The sequence below is a fragment of the Octodon degus genome, unplaced genomic scaffold, assembly GCF_000260255.1.
Source record: "Octodon degus isolate 3935 unplaced genomic scaffold, OctDeg1.0 scaffold00106, whole genome shotgun sequence".
Taxonomy (NCBI): domain Eukaryota; kingdom Metazoa; phylum Chordata; class Mammalia; order Rodentia; family Octodontidae; genus Octodon; species Octodon degus.
In genome coordinates, this window is record NW_004524682.1 from 8,406,573 (window position 1) to 8,425,750 (window position 19,178).

At 36.4% G+C, this 19,178-nt stretch overlaps 1 protein-coding gene across 1 annotated transcript in view; it reads right to left on the reverse strand.

Moving 5' to 3' along the window:
• The window catches only part of Tmprss15 (transmembrane serine protease 15), a 133,901-nt gene that overhangs the window by 74,681 nt on the left and 40,042 nt on the right, over positions 1-19,178 (reverse strand). Inside the window, exons 8-12 of the mRNA XM_004639096.1 lie at positions 18,412-18,552; positions 17,634-17,783; positions 6,468-6,573; positions 6,005-6,155; positions 4,053-4,188 (exon numbers count right to left, since the gene is read on the reverse strand). Coding sequence (XP_004639153.1) covers positions 4,053-4,188; positions 6,005-6,155; positions 6,468-6,573; positions 17,634-17,783; positions 18,412-18,552 — 684 coding nt within the window. The remainder of the gene's footprint in view (positions 1-4,052; positions 4,189-6,004; positions 6,156-6,467; positions 6,574-17,633; positions 17,784-18,411; positions 18,553-19,178) is intronic.

Below are 19,178 nucleotides of genomic sequence, written 5' to 3' on the forward strand. Positions count from 1 at the left end.
TTCCCCTCCTCCTCCTCCTCCTCCTCCTCCTCTTCCTCCTCCTCCTTTTATTATTGCCTTTTTAAGACATGGCTTCACTATGCACTTCAGGCTGGCCTTGAACTCACTTTGTTGCCAAGTCTGGCCTCCAAGTCATAGCAACCCTCCTGCATCAGTCTCCTGAGTGCTGGGATTATAGGTATAAACCACCACACCAGGCTCAGATTTTCCTAATATTAAAACATGCAAAGATGTCAAGCTTTCATGACATTGGGTTATTACCTTTTATTTTATCTTTATATCTCTAGATAGGAAGATGTATAGGCTATATATACATGAATTTAATATTTGTAGCATATTTGAAGTTTTATTTGAATTTATGATATGTAAATAAGTTATCTTACATATTGTTTTATGTACATGATTTTTCTGTGTTTTAAATATTGTACTTTTGAAATTATGTTCTTTACATATAGAAAGTTTTAGGGCTGGGGAGATGGCTCAGCAGAATAAGTACTTGCCTGGTAAGCACAAGGTCCTGTGTTTGATCCTTGGTACCACCAAAAAAAAAAAAAAAAAAAAAAAAAAAAATTACCTCTGGAAAAAAAATGCACAAGAATTTTGGAAGTTCAATCCCCAGACCTGCCATGCCAGCTCCACCCCCAGAGCACACTGAGATGGCTGTAATCCCAGCTCTTGGGAGGCTGTAAACAGGCAGATCATGAGTCCGATCTAGTAGTGAGACCCTGAACACCCTGTAGAACCTTCCCTAAAATACAAAGAAAAAAAAAAAAGAAAAGATTTAGGGCTGGGAAGATAGCTCAGTAGAATAAGCGCTTGCCTGGCAAGCACAAGGAACTGAGTTCAATCCCCAGCACCTTAAAAAAAAATTCAGAGAAGAATAGAGGGACAGATTGACACAAAGAATGAAGAGGAAAGCCTACTGTTTTATTTATTTATTTATTTATTTATTTATTTATTTATTCATTCATTCATTTATTTATTTTGCAGAACCGGGGATTGAACTCAGGTCCTTGTACTTGCCAGGGAAGCGCTTATTCCACTGAGCCATCTCCCTGGCCCCCCTACTATTTTAAATTATTACAATATCAAACATTGCTATTACTTTTTCTTTTATTAAACTGATGGTGATATTAAAGACTTCAAGCATGTAACTTTTCACAAAATGTTTTACACAGCAGACAGGAAGGGCACCTGTGCAGAATGAATTGGGAGACGCCACAAAGCTCAGAGTATTGCACTCATGCTGGCATTTTCTCTACATACTCCTTCATCATAAATTCTGAGTTTAGTTTTGGTCCCTATTTTTTTATTTTTTTTATTTTAGGGAAGGGTCTACAGGGTGCTCAGGGTCTCACTACTAGATTGGACTCATAGTGATCCGCCTGTTTACAGGCTCCCTAGGACTGGGATCACAGGCACGTGCCACCACACCCAATCTCAATTGCCCTCTCAGTGCACCCCGGGGGCAGGGCCAGCACAGCAGGCCTGGGCATGAACTCCCTGGCTTCTGTGCCTGCTTGCAGGTGCTTTAATCTGCTGAGCTCTCTGGCCAGCTCTTTCCTCCCTAAATTTGGTTTGAAAAAATATTTTATTATTAAAAGAAGAAGATAATAAAAATAATGAAAAAACATAGATTCTATGTCTAGCAATATTTATTTATGTAGTGTTTAGAGGCAAGCACTAGTGACAGAAGTAAGTTAAGCTGTTTGATTTCAAGAAGCTCCTTCATCAAAAAAATTTTTTGATTCAGGGTCTTGCTGTGTGGTTCTGACTCGTACTCATCTTCCTGTCTCAGCCTCCCCAGCATTCCAGTTATAGGAGTGTGCCATCATAACCAGTGTTGGTGGCTGGCAAGGCACACCTGAGGCTCTGGAGTGGCACGGCATGCAGGCCTGGGGTTTTAATTCAGGATCTTGAGCTTGCCAGGCAAGTGCTTATATGGCCAAGCTATTTCCTGAGCCCCCAAGAAACTCATTTCTTGTTGCAAGTCTATAGCCAGCATTATCATATTGAAATACATAAGACTATAGGACTTCTCTGCTTCTCTTTCAGATTTTTGTTTGTTTGTTTCAGTACCAGGGATTGAACTCAGGACCCTGTACTTGCCAGGCAAGCACTTTTGCCACTGAGCTATATCACAGGCCCTTCTCTCAGTTTTATGTTGCTTTGTTGGTATTTGTGTGCTTCCCTAGAACATTCTCTAGCTCACATTCTATCCTTTGTCCCTTTTCTCTTCCACTTGGTAAACATACTCAAAAATTATTTTAAAGTTTTATTCATATTTTGTGCTATTTTTCATGTATCAATATTTATTGATATACCTTACATTTCTTATGCAGTTTTTTTCATTTAGTATGTACTTATATACCTTAGATGAATGACTAAATATTGCAGAATTCATGAAAACCTACATAAACATCTAAATGTACAAGCTCCGGGTGAAAACTAGCAGTAAGTGTGCGGGGGGCTGTGTGACAATGTAATTGCATCCCCAACTTAAGGGTAGCTCACGTGTATTTTCAAACAAAAGGCATTTGCCTATGCTTTTCATCTCTAACTTGCACTTTTCTTTTAAACTGAAATCTATAAGCTGAAAACATGTAATTCTGAAAGTATTTCCTTTCCAGGGTATTGGAAAAAAGAAGACAAAAAGAGGAATGATTGTGTTTCCTGGCTTAAATCCATGACAAAAGAAAGGAGGATCAATCCTAGCACAGTTATAAACTCACATTAACTTCTAACACCAGAGTTCAAAGGTGAAGGAAGTTTGTATGAAAACAATAATTCAGTGAGAACATTATAATAGCAAAATATGATTCATCATTATTTGCATCTTTCTTTTTTCTATAAATCCATCATGTATAAACACTGTGAAGGGCCTATATCCTTTAATAAAGACAAAATGAGTGATAATGAGTTTTCTCTTAGCTACCATATTTCCAGTTTGATTTAAAACACAAGGAGATAAGCTTCTTCTTATTCTTTTGAGTTAAAAGTTTGTGTAGGACAAACAATCTTGATCAATACCCAGCTGTAAAACATGAATGGCTTTAGGGCCAGAGAGATAGCTCAGCAGAATAAGCATTTGCCCAGCAAGCGCAGGGTCCTGAGTTCAATCCCCAGTACCGAAAAAAAAAAAAAAATGGATTGACATAGGAAAATAGTGCAAAGATTTTCAGAGCCACCATTTCCAGACAAAAATATTCTGTTAATTTGGTCTATATAGTCAAAAGACAGGTGCAATCACTGTCATTAGATTATTATAAAATAGAATTGGCGAGTCTCAGCCTTCACTGGATTTCCCTTGAAATCTTAAATTTCCTCCATGAAACGATCATGAGGACTTTACAGAACCTTCTCCAAAAACTTCAAGCCATTTTTTAGGCACAGTACAGCACTAATTTGTGTTTTAGTGAAAACAAAATGGCAATCAGCACTTTCATAAATGAAAAATGCTCTTGGTGGGGGTGGACACTCATGCCATCCCAGCCCTTGGCAGACTGGGCAGAAGAATTGTCATTAGTTGAAGCTGAGCCTGAGGTACACAGGAAAATCCTGTCTCAAAAAATCACAGTATGGACTGGGGAGATAGCTTGGCAGTCTAAGTGCCTGCCTGCCAAGCACATGGATCTGGGTTTAACTCCTGGTACACCATGCTGTGCTGGCCATGGAACCCCAGGTGCTCTGTGCCAGCCACCAAAACTGGGCATGGTGGTACACACCTGGGATCCCAGCACTGGGGAGGCTGAGACAGGAAGATCACTACTAGTTTGAGCTGCATAACGAGATCCTGTACTAAATAAATAAATACATTAGAAATCAAAGCAAAAAACCAAAATCTTAATTATCAGAAAATCCTAATATGATTATAAATACATCATATAACAAAATAATTAGTAATTTTCTTTAAGTTCTTGTGTACCATGTACTATTTTAAGTGTTGCTTATATTTTAATCTTTGATTTTCAGTGAAGAAATATTAGGCAAAAAATAAATAAAAATAAGTCAAATATCTATCTATAAACAATGATTTAGGAGAGTTTACTTACTAGGGAGTTCTGGTGGAGGAGTTGGAACCAAAGTTGGCTCTGGATAAAGACTCTGATTGCAAATTCCATGTGTTAAGCTAATGTCGTCCAATGCAATATCACTCAGCATTGGGTTCTTAAGAGCATTAAAAGCAACCTGAAATTCAAAGACACATATGGAGGGAGTGATATTTTTTTTTTATCTCTTTTGATGTTTCTTCTGGCGATGCAGGGAACTCAGTAGACTCAACACTGTGATAGCCCAATGTGTCACAACCAAGTTATCAGAGTGCTCATCTCACCCCCTTCAGGTCAGGTGACAATCTAAATGAGTGTGACTTTATTTCATGTATGAGCATATTCAATTTCAGACTCGAGTGACTTGTCCAAGATTTCACAATGGAATAGCAGAGCTGAAGTGCAGGTACAGTAGTTTCCCTTATGATGAGAGACTATATTCTAACAGTCAGAGTAGAAGCCTGAAATTTCAAACAGTACTGAACCTATGTAGACCATATTACCTTAAATATTGCACATATGACTTTTCATAAAGTTTAATTTATAAATTAGGTATACTAAGATAGATGAAACAACAATACAATAAAGCATTTGTAATAATAAACTATAAGAAACAATATTTAAAATTTATGAATTTTTCATTTCTATAATTTTCCTTATGAAGCTGGGTGTGGTGGTGCACATCTGTAATACCAGCATTCTGGAGGCTGAGGCAGGAGGATCACTGTGAGTTCAAGGCCAGCCTGGGCCACAATGTGAGTTCAAGACCAGCCTCAACTGTAGAGTAAAACTTTGTCTCAAAAATAAAAAAAAAAAAAAATTCTCTTTGAAATTTTTTTACATTTTTTCAGTGTCTATAATTTAAACATGAAAAACAAACTGTGGTTAAGAGCTGGGGGCTTGCTATATCTGTATAACTTGATACTCTCATCCTTCCTAAAAAAGCTAAAAGCAAATATATGCACCCAGTTATATCACTTTAGAAAGGATATTCAGCCAGTGGAGCCAGATTTAACCACTGAAATACTTATTTGCTCTCTTCTAAATCTCTTTGTTCCTTAGATGGGCCATTCCTCCTTAGCATTTTTTCAAGCTTAAGAAAAAAATCAAAATTGAGCAAGAAAACTTCACAGTAAAAATATTTAAAGCAAGAAAGGGAGGAAGGAAAAACAAGAGAAGGAAAAAAAGTGCTAGGGTAAGAATGAGGATGAGGTCATTGTCATCGACGATTGCTTGACGCTCGTAGGTACGATCACAGGATGGAGCTGAAGCCTCTGGTGATGACAGATCGGTACAAATATGTGTCTTAAAAGTGACACTGTCTCACTTGAAAGAACAACCCAATTAGAGCATTGTTAATTTGACCCAACTAATGGACTATATTTTAGTTGCCAAGACCCTTAGGAAGAGAACACATTAAACTGTTATCTGAAAAACTGATTCACCTTAATGTGAAATAAATGATCAGAGACTTCGCAATGATGCAGCTCATAGAACTGTTTCTGGAGGCAATACGTGGGGACGAAGCCACCGAGGGGCAGGGTAGGTGGAGCCCAGCAGGCGTGGGTGTTCTGGTGGAAAAGGGTGACCTCAGGAAGGCTGAGGGCTGACCTGTGTGGGGTCTGTGAAAAGGTGAAAATCTCAGGGTGGCAGGGAATGCAAGAAGGCATTGGTGTTCTGTGCTAAGAGGTTGCTGAGGACAGTTGATCTATATAGATCATTATTAGCTGTACCTTTCAAATAGCAAATTTCTTCCTCCCTGAGTAAAGGGCTTTTTAATAAGTCAGTAAATAAATGAAAATAAAGGTACACAATAAAAAAAATCTAAGACAGATTTGAAAAGTAGATTCAGAAACTTGTCTATCTCCAGAAAGCAAATTTTTAGTTTTACAAATGTACTCATATCACTATAAAGAAGTAAATAAAAATATAAATTCCCAACTTGTTTTGCAAACCTTAAATTCCACTGTTTCGTTTAATGTTACTTGTCCATAATTCCAATTTTCTCCATAATTTCCTTCTTTCTGGAAAACTGTCTTCTCCATGTAGTCACCACTGCTAATATTAATGCGTAGTCTGTAAACATTCTCACCATACATGTGATACCTGGTATGGAAACACACAAAGATGTTTGATTGCTATCACATGAGGGAAAGTGCAGTTTAGATTCTTCAGGTGCTTTATTACCCATGACATTTGCTCTTCCCTTGACTATGAGAATTCCTGAAAGTGAAGGAAACGCTACAGAATTTTGTTGGCTTATTGATTAAAACAATAATAGTGCCTGCGTTGAAACACAGGTGACATTTTAGTGAAATCTAAAGTTGATGCCCCAAGAAAGGCAATGCTACTCATTAAATAAGACAGTATTTAACATGTGCTTCTCATGCTAGTAAGAAGTAACTAACCAGAGCATACCAGAAACTAAGGCAGACTGGACTCAAAGAGGGATTTAAGGGTAAGCTTAAAAGTCCCACTTGTTCTCTTCTTCCTCCCGGGCCAGTTGGTGTAGAAATATAGAATCCTGTGAAAACAATAAAAAATGTTTTCATTTACTAAATTATTGGCATCTACTTGTGTGAGATGCATTATTCCCAAAACAGAAAAGAATATTTTAGGATGAAACATTGTGGGGGTGGGCACTAAAGCCTGGGAGCACTGCACGACATCCCAGTTCTTTTTCTCTTTAAATTTTCCTATTGAGACATGATTTCTCTAAATTACTCAGACTGATCTTGAGCTTGTGGTCCTCTTCTCACACCTTCCCAAGTAACTGAAATTATAAATTATAGATGTGGACCAAAACACCCAGTGGAAACGTCCAGTACTTTCGTAGCATGAAGTGGACACTACTCTTAAATCCAGAAAGCAAGAACTCGGACACAATAAACAGCTACTTAGGAAAATTACTTCACAACTCTGTAATCTGCACTTTGATTCCATTTTACTCTACATTTTCATTAATCCACATCTTTGAGACAATCAGTGCATGAGAATGTTTAGACATACTGATTGGCTCACTCATGATTTATAGAAGCATTTAAAGACACAGCTAAAGGCAAGTTAGGTGTTCCAAAGACCCTCGGTTTTATATTCCACTGACTACACTGTTTATCTCTACATGAAAAGTTATTAGATTATATAATGGTTTCATCTTCTGCATTCCTTTGAATGACAACTAATCAGATAGCAGCAGAGCAGGAAGCATGCTAATCCATGTAAAAGCTTTAAAAATAGCACAAGTCACTGCATCAAGGGCTTTCTGTTCTAGAATTCATTATTCCAGCCAATGATTTGAGTCATTCAGAATGTGCAAAATAGAACATCTTAAGGATTTTCTTAGGGCAATTTTTGTATTCTTACTTTGTGACTCATAACAGGAAACAAGAACCAGGTGACAATAAGACATAAAGTAAATGGGATATTATATTATCCTAATTTGGCTGCAATGTGATTTTTTAAATAAATGGTTAAAGTTTAGCATTTACTTGAAAGGAAGCATCTTCCCCCTTGCATATATCAACATAAAAATGCAGGCTACATGGCCCATAAAGTTCAAACACTCATTTAAAACATGCAGATTCAGAACCAGAATTAAAAATAAGAATTGATAGAACTGTTTATCTTCTATAGTAAATAATTATATCAATAATGTGAAAAATTTTCAAAATCAATATTTATCAATATGAAATAATTTTCAAATATCTTAATAAAAGTAATATAGGTATATCAATTGGATTTTGATTTAAAGAGTAAAAGAAAAATACATGTTTAACCTTTATGTTATAAACTATTCATATTTTAGGTGTCCTGTGATATTTAATGAATAGTTATTTTAACTATTTAGCTAGTACTCAGCTATATGACCTAATGAAAAAAGAATATGTAGAACAAAAGGAAGGTTCCAGAATTCATTCCCTAAATCCCCAACTCTAAATCCATTTTGAGATGATGTTACTTTCACCATATTTTATTTCACTTGTTTAAGAAGTGGTTGGGAGGAAAAACTTAAAAACTACTACTGAATGCCATGTATAAATGCTGAAACATCTAAAGTATTCAAAAATATGTCTAGTTAGTTGCAAACGCATTGCACACACACACACATGGTGCTCCTAATTATAGGTGGCTGCTTTCATTGTCAATTGTAACCTAAACAATTTTGAGTCCATTATTTATTCACTAAACAATGATGTATTTAAAATATTTATCACAATTAAGATATGAGTTTATTTCCACATAAAGAAAATTAATTATATATATTCTAACACCTCATAGATTTTTCATAAGTGAATAAATAAGCACAGTATAACACAAGTCACATAGAATTACACAGTATAGAATATAGTAAGATGGGGCTGGCAAGTGATTCAGAAGTCTAAAGTGCCTGCTTAGGCAAGCTTAGGAAGACACAGGGGACTGTGGTTCGATCCCTAGTACCACTTGCTGTGCCAGCCCTGCCCTCAAGGTGGGCTGAGCCAGCCAAAAAAAAAAAGAATGAATATAGTAAGATAATATAAAATGCTACCATCTCTGTAAAATAAGCTAAATTCTTTAGCTAAAATACTAGAAAAGGAAAGAAATTCTATATAAAATTATGATGTAGAGAATTGTAGTTTACACAAAACTTTACATACTTGTTTACGTACTTGTCTAAAATCCCTAAATTCAAGGAAATCTATTCTTATATTTCATCTGTGGCATTTTTTCTACATAGGTCACTTGATGCATTAAAATATCAGATTCAACAGGAATCACATTCTAATGCAGCTCATTTCACTTTAATATAATCAAATGTTTTCCTCTTTTGAGTGTAATAAGCTTTCATGTATCCATTGTTTCTAATTTTGATCTCTGGGACCAGTGAATTCAAGATGTTTTTGTTAGCCCAAAAACCATTCACAGGCCACTGTCAGTGAGGTAAGAGGTTAGGACAACAGCAAGTCTGCTCAAGAAAGGGAGCACACGCTATCAAAGTCACGAAACCCAGAGCACATGTCCAGAGCAGTCTGGGAAGATTCAGCAGTTCATGAACACTGTAGGTGGGACAGGTCAGAAAGGGGCCATCCTCAATTCCTTAATTACATGTGGCTTAAAACCCAGGGAGCCTTGGACAGCTTACATCTGATGACAGGCCTACTGAGTTTCTGATAGGAAAATTGTCCTAAATATCTGATTTGCATGAGGTAGCATCATATTCCAGAGAGGAAAGAGCCCAGCCATCGCTGTGGCTACTGTAAGCCTCTTCACCAGCTTATTTTCACTACAGAGTGTATTACTTTTCCACCTTCAGAGACTAAATTCTTGCATCCTTTTCTGTGTATCTTGACTAATTTTTTTCTTCAGGGCACCAAGAATCTGGAAAAAATTACACTGGGACCCAAACATTGGTAATGTTAGGTTTCTCTTCACTCCTCATAAGACTGACTATACTGCGTTTTCGCTCTTAATAATCTTAAAGTGGTATAATTTCAGCTTGCATTCTTCTTCTTCTAAAAAAAAAAAAAAATGCATTTGGTTGTTGCAGGATCTCACTATGCAGCTCAGACTTGTGGTGATACTCCTGTCTCCCAGCTCTGGGATTACAGGTGTGCACCTCTGCCGGGATTTTGGCTGGCTCAGCATGCCCTGGGGAAAGGGCTGGCCCAGCTTGTGCTGCTGGGGATTGAACCATGGTCCCTGCACTTGCCTAAGCTTGCCTAAGCAGGCACTTTATTCTGCTGAGCTATCTTGCTGGCCCACATTCTCTTTTTATAAGCTCTCACAATCGGTTTCACTCAGCATGGTATTTTTGTTAGAGTATCTCAGTAGTTGCAGGAGAAACTGCAGCAGTAAGAATGGTGGCTTAAAGCAGACCACCCTTGGCCTACTTATTTCTACTTTCTGAATCACTTCTTTGGAAAGAATTCGTCATCACCTACACTAAGCTGTGATATTGCTTCATTGTGTGTAATATAATTGGCCTCTTTTTCCTTTTTAAATTTTTATTGTTAAACATTTGCAGTGCACAATCATTACATGCATTATGGGGTGTTGTTTTATATCATAGCTAACTAGTCCCTCATTCAAATATTTTGTTCTCTTTTGTCCTATTAAACCACGCACAAATTTACTCTGAATTCACCCCAAATAGGTTGACCTCAATACCTCCTGGCCATGATTCACATAATTCCTCTACGTATATACAGTATATTGAAAAATTTAGGTTATTTTGATATTTCTGCTTCAATTGAGCAGGCCAAAAATAGCCCAGGTTCTGATGTAGGACAGGGAAAGAACTGCCAAGGGTGCAATGCACAGTGTGTAGAGAACTTACAAAAGACTTTGGAGCAGCAGGAATGGGCAAACGGCACAGTGGGCAAGAAAGAAAAGGCTTAGTACTCTGCCTTTTAGGGTTGGACACCGCTGCCCAAGATGTCTCCCTTGTCTCTCTCTGATGCCGGCTTGGTTTATGGTGGGAAGGAGGGAAGGAAGTGGCTCCCACAGCTTCTCTGATGTAGGATTATGGAAACACAGGTAATCTTTGGGTGGTGTGGCATTCACAGTTGAAGGAAGGGAATGGAGTGGCCAGCTGAGCTCCTTTGTTTATGAACTATTTCCAAATACCTAAAATTGTATGACTTTTCTCTCTTTTCCTGTCCTTCTACATCCTGTTCAATTATGCTTTGTTAAAGTCAAACTGAAATAATGTAAAAGAGCAAAAGGTAGGTAAGAAAGAGACAAAGAAACTCATAGTGTAACAACTATACTTTTAAGAAGACTGCAACTTCACAACACAAGGTTACCCCAGGTCGTCCATACCCAGACTCCAAAGGCTCCCTTTTTCTCTTTTACTTCCCGGCCTTTCACTTCCCAAATCCCTCAGTCATTCTATAACCTATAAATTAGCTCAGTTGATAGGGTACAAGACCAAAACCTGACTTTAAAAAACAGAAACAGACTCTCTTTCTTTTTGCAGAACCAGGGATTGAACTCAGGCCCTTACATTTGCCACGGAAGCACTTATTCCACTGAGCCATTTCCCCAGCCCTCAGAAACAGACTCAAAGTTTCAAATAACTTTTTTAGGCACAACATCCTGGATTACCCTTTTAAAAAATAAAATAAAAATTAACAGATGAAGACCTTGATTTTTTCCTGTAAAATGCACTGTGTTTTCAACAGTAAAAGAGCTAGTATTTTTTCTAACCATGTGGGGCTGGCTTTTGTCCTACAAATCAAGCCCAAACTTTCTGTAAATACACAGATTGTGCAGATTTATGCTCCTTCAAATACATGAATATCCTCCATTCCAGAATAAAGAGCCCACACTTTTAAAGGTCCATGCTCTATTTCTTCGAGTGTGTAGTTTTAATTCTGTCTAATAAGTTGCTTTATGCCTCTTACTAGTGTGTCCTGAGACTTCAGTTGTCTTGCGATGGGAAGCACAGCTCTGCAGCTGCCCCATGGTGGGGTGAGCCGAAGCACCTGCCTCCACTCTGGGACCCGATGCCGACCTTGTCCAAGGATGGTGATGACACGTGCGATGTGCAATCAATTTCCATCTCCTTACAGCCTCTCTCACTTAGAAGAGCCCTTCCTCGTGAGTTCTCGGTGGTGTCTCGCATGGTAGCAAAACCACATCAAATTCTGCTGTGCATTTCTTACACATTTATATGTCACTTCAAATTTTCTAGAACTTTGGGGAAAAAATATAACCTACTCATTTTTATATTTTCTATAAGGAGTAGCTAAAAGTTTTTTTTAACATGTCCTTGTTACATTTATTTGACCTGCTTTATTTTTGTTTGCTTTTACAGTTATTAAAATTCTTTACAAAGGAAATGATTAGATAGACATTTTCCACAAGCTGAAACTTATATTGTCAAGTGATTATTTCCTTTAAAATCCTTCAATTTTCATGAAATGTCTCCTAGTATGCTTGGAACTAACCTCAGGTCAGTGCACACAGTGATCCTCTTTCTGAAGCCAGTAATTTTTCATACAACTTGTTTCTGCCACTTTTTCTGCTCATTATTCTGTGAACAGAATCTAACCTCTTCCCATCCAATGACTCAATTCAAAAAAGAAAAAGTGCTCAGCATGTGTGGATGCGGACAGAGACACCAGAACCTGAAGAGGCAGCTGTGCTTTGGGGAAGCTTGGAGTGAGTTTCTTCTAAGAAGTAAAAGAAGCAGATATAAATGGCTTTATGAGTATAACTGTGTATGTAAAATTGACTGGACCTCGTAGACAAACATTATTAAAAGTTTAAGTTGTAGAAGAGATCCAAGTTTAGTTATCTATCACCACTAGAAAGTATTATTATTTTCTAAAATTCAAGCCTTCATGAAAGATAAAAGAAATGAGGCTTGAAAATCTTAGTCAAATTTAGAAAATGTTTACATACTAAATGAAATGCAAATTGTCTTAGCTACTTTTCTCTTGCTAAGGCAAAATGCCCAGCACCCAAAGTTAAAAGAGGAAAGGTTAATTTGGCTCAGTTTGTAGTGTTTTCAGCTGGCTGCATGGCAAGGTGGCAGGGGACAGGGGCATCGTAGAGGAGAAATAATCCATGGTAACCAAGGAGGCAATGGCACACAGACCTTTTCCTGTCCCTTGAATTGTATGCTCTAGGGCAGGAGTAGTACTCACACCCTTTATCCTAGCCAGAACTATGCCAAACCAATCAGTAGACTGATTTGCTAATCACACACCCTTAAGGCTAGCACCACAAACACAAGAGCTAAACACAAACTGAAAACCCCACTCCTGTGCTTCATGAGGCTTTGAGGAGACATGGAGTCACAAGCCATGAAATAAATATACTCTGTTTTCAGTGTTAAATTTTTTAATGAGCACATGCCTGCAGTGCAAAATGTTTGCATTCCTTGTGGAGAGTGGATAAAAGCACATAACATTTCTTAATTCTTTTAATTCTTTTGCATACTTTTGAAAATTGAGCCAAATTATTGTTGTCCTTGCCAGGATACTTCTAGAATAATATGTCAGATAATTGTCCTTGACATATTTTTGTGGCTTGAAAAAAATAGTTATGACACCTAACAATTATTGCATTTTTCATACATCACACATTTTTCTAAGAACTTTTTTAGGTAATCAATTTAATATTTGTTCCATGCTGCTAAAATCAGGTCCTATTATCACTGACCTCATCTTCTAGACACGGGAACTGAGGCAGAGAAGAAAGATGATGGTCTTAAAGGGAGGTCAGATTGAAATTCACCTGAGGCTCCATGGTCTACATTTTAATGATCTTTGGTTCCTCACTTTGGTGTCTTTCAAGTATTAGAATAATTATGATTTCACTGAGGAATGTGACCAAAGAATACTTTGGTCCAGCCCTTTTGTGACCCCTTCATTTCTGAATTCTTCCCATGTCACTAACTTCCTTTTCCTACACTGTAATGAACAAATGAGCATCCTAAAGTGAACCTCTACATCCATGTCATCATCTTCCCCAATTCCTTTGCTTCTAAGAGGTGCAGAGAAACCCTGGGTGAGGGCAGGACATCGTGGGAGGAGCCTGGCCTTGATCAAGGGCATGATCTTCACAGGGTCTGGGGAAAGGAGAGGGGCTAGCTGTTCTTCCTGAGAGCCATGCTAATTCAAAGTTTATCTGTTTCATTTACATTTTCCTGTCACTTAAAGCGAAGAAAAGAGCAACACCAAAACAAACAAACACAACACAAAACAACAACAACAACAACAAAATTTTTATAGCAGGAGAGATTTAATTCTCTTTAGTTTACAGAAGGAAGATATTCTGACACATAAGAAAGCCAGTTGAAGCAAGATGCCCCTGGGGGTGAATGACCCATAGATTATGAAATCACAGGTAGGAGAGCTGGAGAGCACCTATTAAGCCTTACCATCGTCCTCATTACTTTGCTGCCTCTGGTGCGCTCTGACCTGCTCTCCCTTATCTAATTTTAAATAACTCCTGCTACGTAACTTTCTCCTGAGACTTCATTTGCGAGCTAACTATTTAAAATCTCCACCTGACATTCCACTTATTTCACTTTGGTCAGTTTCATCCTCTGTAGTTATTTAATCTGTTGGCAAGCTAAAGCCATTTTTTCCTCCTGTAATGTATTCATACTCTTCAAATATTAATGGAATTATTTTATATTTATTATGATGACCTAAAAGTAGAAAAATGATAATCTGAACATCAAAGCTTTTGACTACATAAAAAGGTATCTGTCAGAGGTAGTAGTAGATATAAATCTTTTCTGCATTTTCCTCTTATTCTTCTTGTCCAAGAGTGGTAGAGACTATATATATACTGATATAGGGAAAGTAAGAGTCCAATTATTGGACTGTTTTAGGTCCTCTCTAGAGGGTGGTGATAATGCACCCAGGGGTTGGTCTTTACCTATGCAGCCCACTAATTTACCCATGGAGAATTAGGCTCTGGGAATTGGCTTACTCCAAGAAGATTAATTATGTAAGGAATACACATATCTTCATATTCAATACATTTTTTGGCTCCTATGATTGGCCATCTATGTAGAGCACAGATTTTATGTGCAGGTCCACACTAGTCATTTAGCAAGATCCTGTTGTAGTTACTGTCAAAGCTTACCTAAAATCTGGTCTCTCACCACATCTGCTGCCTGATCTCAAGACCTCTTCTCTGGGTCAGGGGAAAGCCTTACACTGCCTGCCTATCAACACGCTTGTCCTTCCACAACCTATTCTCTGCCTACCAGCCAATGACTCCCTCCAAGCCTGTGATCTGAAATCTCAAATAGAGATTTTGCCATCAGGCTGGGGAGATAGATCAGTAGAATAAGTGCAAGGTCCTTAGTTCAGCTCTGGTACTGCAAAATGAATGAATGAATGAATGAATGAATGAATGAATGAATGAATGAATGAAGCTCTCAAATAGCTGTCACTCTCCCTCAGGGAAAAAGCCAGAGCCTCAGAGGCACCATGATCATCTGCACCCTGCTGTGCTACTCCTCCACCCCACTGCAGCCTCCTGGTATTTTAAACAGGACAGAAACATTCACCTTGGCGGTCATGGCTCTGTTCCTCCATATGAATTCATCTATATGGTTATTCCCTTTAATTATTTAAAGTTTGGATTCATATGCCATATTTTCGGTAACACCTTTGCTGATTACTGTGTTTTAATTTGCAACAGACCCTTAGTATTGGTCCTACTATTAGTATTGGTCTTATCCTCTGAGCTTTATATTTAACAAGAGTATTTGCTTGCACTGAATATTTTAGAAAATTTTTTTTAAAAAAATTAAAATTTATTTATTTATTTATTTATTTATTTAATTTGCACAGGGTCTTGCTACACAGCTTGAACTTGTAGTGATCCTCCTGTCTCAGCCTGCCCAGCACTGAGATTACAGGCATGTGCCTCACACTAACTCTGTAGCTGGCTCAGCACACCTGGGGGGAAGGCTGGTGTGGCACGTGGTGCCGCAGGAACTTGGGTTCTTGCACTTGCCAGGTAGATGCTTAAACTGCTGCACTATCACCCCAGCCCCAGAACAAGTTTTTATGTATACTGTTTGCTTTCTCTTTTTCCTCAATGTGACATATAATCTATGAGAACAGATAATTTGGTTTACTTTGTTCAGAAATGCATTATGTGCATATTGAATAGGACCTGTATCTTGAAAAAATGCTTCTTGATTAGAAGAGTGAAAGATTAAATGGAAAGGGACTTTTGATGATGACTGTGAAATTAGATTAAAAGCAGTCATGTTTTAGTAAAAATATTTTGATCAATTGAAAGAAGTATGATAACCATATTTTGATATTTTAGGATGTAATTATCATCTTTTTATACTGTATAAGTTAACTGTTAATCCTCTTAGTAGATAGCAATGACAAGAGACATTACTATAAACTTTTCAGAACATAAAGACAAGTATATTTATCTTTTAATAGAAATAACCATTACTAATAAAGGAATACAATAAAAAGTCTTAATGTTATAAGATTTTTTATGTCCTTAAATTATTCTGAGATTACTTTTTGATTTAAAAAATTTGATATTCAACCACACATTCAAAAAATAGGTTTACATGTTGATTGATCCAGGCACTGAGAATGCTGTGGGAATTTAAAGATAGTTTTAGTCCGTGTCTATGTGCTAACTTCAAATGGTTATGTAGTAGCAATTCGACCTGCAAATACTGTATACTAACAGCAATAGTGTACTGAAAGGAAACTAATAAAGATGTTTTTCTCTGACAGGAAATATAAGAGGTGCTTGGAATGTTTATTGGGAAAGACTTCAAAGGGGTTCTGATAGACTGTGGAAATAGTGATAGGTGGCTGGAGCCATCAATGTCTGGAATGATGCACAAGGATTTTAATTTTAATTTTGTACTAAATTGTATTTTTATTAATAACCTATCAGCAAATCATGTGTGGAATGGACTTCTTCTATTTTTTGTTAGATAAAATTATATAAACACATAAAAATTTGGTCATCCTTTAAAAAAAAATTTCCTTAACTTTTAAGATTCACATTCCTTCTGAAGATCTAGCCTTTGTTCAGTGATGATTTTGATACAGATATACTTCATTCAATGACCTATATGTTTAATGAATATTCAGACTTTATGACCAAGACACACTGTTTGGATATAAGACCTAACACTTATACAATGGTTAAAAAACCAACCTACAGTTTTTGTTGGTTGTACTGGAGTTCTGTGTTCTGTTGTACATTACAGCACTGCATGTAAGAGTTATGCCAATAAAAGTAAATTCATCAAGTTAGGATTTTTCTTTGGCCATTTGTTTATAATGTATATATTACATACAATTCCTCATTTAGTAACAAATTCACTCAATGACCTAGTTGTGGGACTAGAACTCAGTTATTAAGTAGGAATGTTTATATTATGGCTGTGCTTCCAAGGCCGTGGTCTTCCTACCAGAAGTTTCATATCTTTTTCATAGTTTTAACTTTCTTAGTCAAATATTACTGCCTGCTATGTTAGTATTATCACCCCCTATCAAATTTTTAATATCTCATTCAAACAAAAGCATGAACATGCCCATAAAACATTCTTCAATCAGCCTTCCGTAGATACGGTTTTCCAGAAACAAACCTATTTATCCATGTCAAGATGGAATGATCTTGCATATAGCTAGTTTTAAGTCATTCTTGAATAAAAATATACAAGTTCAGCAAAGTTCTAGAGTACAAAATCAATATCAAAACCTAATTGCATTTCCTTAGTCTAGCAATAAATAATCAGAAAATGAAATTAAGTCGAAGCAGGCCAACAATTGGAAGTTAATTACCTCCCAGAGGCCTACTTAGTTAATAATAAATGGCAAATCTAGAGCGACAACCTAGTTACTGTATCCCTCATGGCTCTTGCTCATTCTCAGCATCCTATGAATGAGTATGTAGGATAAAAGAATACGTTCCTGAGACACACTTTGACTTAGTATTTGATTCTCATTTTTCACTTAAATGGGTTTAGCGTCACATGATTTAAAAAAAATCTGAAAAGCCTTTTTCATTAAAAACTGTTCTCTTTAAACTATTGTTTGAATACCCGTTTCTTTAGATTCATGAAGTAAATATAAATTGTACCAGAAATATTGCCGAAAGTGTGGTCGAAATTTGGTCCAGTGAAGGGAGGGAAGGTGCTTCCCTGAACCCTTTCCCATTCATTGTCATCATTTAGGTCTTGTACCCAGAAACAGAAGCCATCTTCAAAATCACAGTTTATTTTTTCATAATCTGTAATTAAAAAGGGAGGAAAAAAACTTTGATTTAAAACACTGTATGAACAGTTAGGTTACATTGAAAGTAATTTCACTTTATACATCTTATAATTGAATGACATGCACAAAATGTTTTATATTTTAATTTTAATTGTTTTCTTCCAATCACTTTAAAAAAAAAAACAGTGTTTTGTTTAAGTTAATATTCTTTATATTTATTACGGTTTTAGCAAATGTAGGTTTTTGTGATTCAAATTTTATATCTTGTTTCCATTAGTTTAGGTAGTACCATGAACATTGTCCTATACTTTGCCTTCTAACTAAATTTAATTAATCAAAATTAAGTTCATGCAGAAATTTCTCCAAATTATTTTATGCTGATAATTTTTACTTATATTTCTGGTATAAAATATTTAATTTAATTTTATATCAGTTTTCTCAAGCTGATTATTTGATTCTGATCCATAATGTTAATGATTTTCTTGGTTATGTTTCTTAAGTATCAAATAAAGAGAAAAGCACATAAAAATAGTCAATAAAGGCACTGAGAATGAAAATATCATTCTCTACTTCTACATTCTGTTAAAATATTGAAGCACTTAAAAATTAAAAAGATGATTAAAAGTAATTAAAATATTGCTTACTATTCAGCTCATTGGTGTTGAATACAGTATATGACGCGGTGAAGCCAATATAGTCATTTTCATCAGAATCGACAAGGAAGGTGACAGTAACTTGGTTGGAAAATATTCTAATTATGCCAGGGTCAGTTTCATAAAGAGAAGCTACAGAAGAATATGAAAAAGTGTTATATATCTATAGTCATTCCATCCATCCATTCACCCATTAATTCATCATTTATTGACTGATTTATTAATTCATCTTTCTGATGTCATTCAATTGATGAAATGCACTACTGTGTGGTTGATTTTAATTGAAATGTCTCCTTCAACTATTAGAAAATTTCAAATTATTATACAGGTTCATGGTTTGAATAAAACATATTTCTCAATTTTAATTACTAGGATCAAACTCTAAGCACACATATAAAAAGAAAGAAATATAGTTTTCATTAAAAAGTTTCTCTAAGAAACACAAAGTTTAAGAAGTTATCAAACTAAGAGTTTTACTCTATCAAGTATGTCCTATACCACACTAACAGGAGTGAAAATACAATTGCAAGAGTGAAAGCTAAAGATATATATTTGGCTGTCTCCTCACACAATTTTAGTATTTCAGAATAATAGTGGGTCAGTTAGGGGCTGCTCTAATGGCAGTGTTATTTGAGTCATTATAGTTCTGCCTTAGCTCTACAAACTACTTAGGAGATGTCTTTCCATTTTGATTCTCAAGAGTTAATATAATGTTTAGGATATGAAATATTCTCATACAATGAATGGATAAAAGTCAT